The sequence below is a fragment of the Acanthisitta chloris genome, unplaced genomic scaffold (genome assembly GCF_000695815.1).
Source record: "Acanthisitta chloris isolate BGI_N310 unplaced genomic scaffold, ASM69581v1 scaffold18352, whole genome shotgun sequence".
NCBI lineage: Eukaryota > Metazoa > Chordata > Aves > Passeriformes > Acanthisittidae > Acanthisitta > Acanthisitta chloris.
This window is the reverse complement of record NW_008658983.1, coordinates 2,013-6,043: the sequence shown is the minus strand read 5'-3', so window position 1 is coordinate 6,043 and position 4,031 is coordinate 2,013. Positions and strand designations below refer to the sequence as shown.

Here is a 4,031-nt window from a genome sequence, read left to right as displayed (position 1 = left end):
CCAGTTCATGCGGTTTCTCTGTCTCCCCAGGGTGTGAATCCTCACCTTCGGATTAATGGGCCAATGAACATCAACCACTACGCAACCAAGAAGAGCGTGGCGGAGAGCATGCTGGACGTGGCACTGTTCATGGCCAACGTCACACAGCTCAAAGCTGTGCTGGAGCAAGGGGCATCCTTCCAGTACTATGCCACCCTCATTGTGCTTATCACCATCTCCCTCTTCTTCCAGGTGATGATTGGGATACTCCTCATCATCACCGGTAAGGCGGTCACCGAGACGCGTGCGACCTTGCAGGACGCTGCCAGGTGTAGGGTGCCCCAGGGGTTGGCTGGCATGGGTGTGGAAGGGAGAAGCCTCCTCCCAAATCATTCCCCTCTGGCTCCAGCCAGGGCTGCAGGAGGGTTGAAGGCAGCTTCACGTGGGCAGTATGGAGGTCTGTGTTATTGCTTTTCAAAGTGGTGTGTGGGTTCGTTTTTGTTTGTACAGCATCTCTGAACACAACTCTTTTTTCACTTCCCCACTGCTGAATCCCTGTCCTAGGGGAAGAGCTGGCTTTTGGCCAAGCTGGGCCTCTTGCTGCCCGTGCTGTTCTGTGCTCCTTCATGCAGATACTACATTTTACCCATATCTTACATCTCACTTGAGCTGGGACTGGACAGAAAAATTGAGGCATGGGTACTCCCTATATTAGCCTCACATTTAACCAGTCCCACAGTTCTAGTGCCCTACAGACAGGACATTAATACCAGCATTTCAGGCAGGTTTGTCCAGCGCTCTGATACAGGATTTGCTATTTCAGCCTCCAACATGTGTCCACTACTAAAAGCCTGCAGAATGCTGCATTTTCCTGTATATATGGTGTGGGGTTTCATGTGGGACAGAGGATTGGAGGCTACGGGAAATCCTGTTACGTGTTCCTTCTCATGTCCTGCATGCCACAGCCTTTCCTGGTGGCAGCTGTGATGACTGGAGCCAGCCGAGAGGAGAAAGGGGACAGGGGACCACAACTGAGGGCAGGGAGCTACAAGGCTATTGTAGCTTGTTGGCCAGACAGCCCCAGTAATCAGGGCGTTCCTATGTTTGAATGGATCAATGCCTATCAGCCAGGGCTGATCTCATTCATGTACCCAGGTACCTGTTAGTCTGCACGAGAGGAAGGGGTTGATAGGTGTGTCAAGGTGTGTGACAAGGAAACCCTGGCCTCCCAACCCAAGTACTACATTGTTCACCTCACCTCCCAGGTCACACAACCTTCCCCCACCACATCCTGAGCCATGCATTGCTGGGGGGTCATGGCACATGTCTGGCTTCTGTGCAGCAGTAACTTGGCAGGGCCATGGCACCTCCATGGCAAAACAAGGGCATGACATAAAAAAGGATTTATTTTTGTTTCTCTACTCCATCCTTCTATATCACCCTAGAGCAAGCTGTAGCTCCTGTAAAACTCCCCTGCTCAGAGGCCTCAGTGCCCAGGGGCACCACAGACATTCGTTAGGCAGGGGCTGGGGACTTGGAGTCAATCTGCCAAACCTCCCTCTCTTTTTGCATTGTACCACACAGCTCGTCTGAACCTGAATGATATTGCAAAGCAACCCCGCCTGAACATACTCAACAATGCTGCCACAGCCCTCATCTTCATCACCGTCATCCTCAACATCTTCATCACAGCCTTTGGGGTGCAGAAGACTGGCCTCTATCCTACCAGGATTTATCGACCTCATTAGGTCATGGGGCAATGGAGTCAGGTAAGGAAGGGTGAGTTCCCATCACTGCCAGCCCCTGGGAGGGCTCTCAGTCTCAGGAAACATCTCTACAAGGTGCAGAAGGCAAAGCTGCACAAATCAACAAAGCCTTTCCACAGGCATGTTTCTGTCCCACAGAATCTGGGGACATTGAACAAATTCCCTCGGATAATTTCTCCTTGCTTGGTCTTTAAGGGAAGAACACCAAACATCACAGTTGCTGGGATTTATCAGCAGCAAGTGGTTTTCAGAAGGCTGCAGACTTCGTGCAAGATTCAAATAGCAGTTATGGATGGGGACTAAATTCGGGAAAGGAAACTAGGTGTGTTCAGGGAGGTATCAAAAAATGACAGTGCTATCTAGGCAGAGAAAAAGGTGCTGGCAAGGCAGAGGTGAAAGAGGTCTTCCCAACAGCTGTTGTGGTTTGGCAGGGCCTGTTTTAAGAATCTAATGCTCTTTTTCAACAAAGTCCTGTGAGTAAGAGTTCATCCAAATGGTTGGTTTCCCATGTTATGTCAGTGAGAGAACGACATGTTCTTAGATCAAAAGCACTTTAGGACAAGAAGCAAAGTTCACATTTCTTGCTTACATGACTGGCAAAATGTAAACACTGTTCCAATGCAATTTACCAGGGCAACAGTCAGCAAGAAAGCTCAATAGATGCATGATGTGATGAGAAAGGACGCAAAGGCCGAAAGTCTCTCTAAAACCACTGCTGACTTTGGATCCAGAAGGGTGCAAGCACTGAAGAGCAGCACACCACACACACAGGGGGGTTATGGTGCTGAGGGACCCTCTCCCCCCATGCAGCAGAAGTGCTTGCCCTGACCTTACTGGCATCTCTTATGTTCCCTGCAGGGTCTGAGCAGCGCAGCTGGAAGGGAGAGCTCTCCTCTGCGTTCTCACTGACCTCAGCAGGAGCCCATCAATGAAGCCAGAAACTGGGTTAAACTTTCAAAACTCTGTGTCATATTTTATCAGCCCCTCACTGTAAAGCTTTTGCAGTTTATTGCCTTTCAAAGCTGGAGCAAACTTTGCTAGAGAAAACTGCAGGAACAGCAGCAGGTACACAGGTTCAAAGCAGAGGTCTGTAAATCTCAGCTCCTATTTCAGCTGCCTGCTTCACATATCCAATATTGGCTCACTTGGTAGAGAAGCTTACTTTGTATGCTAAATAAATAAGGAAAGTCCAGCTTTTTTGTCTCAAACATAAGTTGTTATACCTAAAGCAATTCTATCTAATAGTTTAGGATGGATTTCTCAAACAAAAAAAAGGTCTCATGGGAGGATAGAAAAGTGTGTATACATCAGCCTAGCTAAAGCCAGTTCAAATGTTTTCCTATTTGTTTAAAATTAAATGTGACACAGTTAAGAAAACAATCAGGTATTTCCAGCATTAGAATATTAACAATGACAGAGAATAGTTCTTATGGTCTGATGTCACCATCAGGGACCTATCAGGAATGATGCCAGAATGGCCTGACAATACTTGGTAGAAAATGAAGAAACATTATCCATGTGGAGACAGCCCAGGCTTATTGCCACAATGAGAAGTGACAGTTGCATAGTGTTATTATAACTCATTAAAAACCCATTAAAATTTAATGCTTTATCACTAATATAAATGTTTTTAAATGTATTGTTGTTATGGTGAAAATGCTGGGAATTCTCTTGTGTTAGAACAATTTGTTTCCTTAAAAAAAGATCCTTTGAATTAATGAGTTTCCAGACGTTTCTGAAAGAGTAAAAATTTTCAATCCTAAACGTTTTAACACTGTAGTCATGCTAAAAATTAGTATTTTAATATCCTTGTGTAAGCCTCTTTAAATGATTACATGCTCTTCTGATTATTAAATGTGGTTTTTTTCCATTGTACTGCAGAATCTGAGTTAAATATGGACTTTTCATTTTGCACATCCTTGCCACCACTAAGACAGAAATGTCATAAAACATCCTCATATTGACCTTCAGGAGCTACTGGAGTGTCTGACCCTTAGATACAGATTACAGCTGCATTCTGTATTTGACTTCACAGAACTAAATTTCTGTTTAGGTGGTGCTTTTTCCCTTGAGGGGGTGTGAATGATCCTGCCCACGAAGGTGGTGTTACCCACCACAGGCCAACCAGTACCAGTACTGCAACTAACAGTGGCTTTTCTGCAGCTGAGAAAAAGTTGCATAAAAAGAGTATGGTGGAAAATACCAGCTATGTAATTAGCAGAATTTAAAGTGGCAATGCTGAGCACAGTCTGGGATCTGTTTGGTGAAGTAGGCAGAGACTCGTGC

The 4,031-nt window shown here is 45.9% G+C and overlaps 1 protein-coding gene across 1 annotated transcript; it reads left to right on the top strand.

Annotated features, from left to right (window-relative positions):
- Nucleotides 1-4: 4 nt before the first annotated feature.
- Nucleotides 5-1,749, top strand: LOC103797033 (ninjurin-2-like; the record flags this gene model as incomplete). Its single annotated transcript, XM_009069226.1, has 2 exons — nt 5-262; nt 1,564-1,749. Coding segments are annotated over 2 exons (422 nt in total), but the record flags the coding sequence as incomplete, so codon positions are not given.
- Between the last annotated feature and the right edge of the window lie 2,282 nt (nt 1,750-4,031).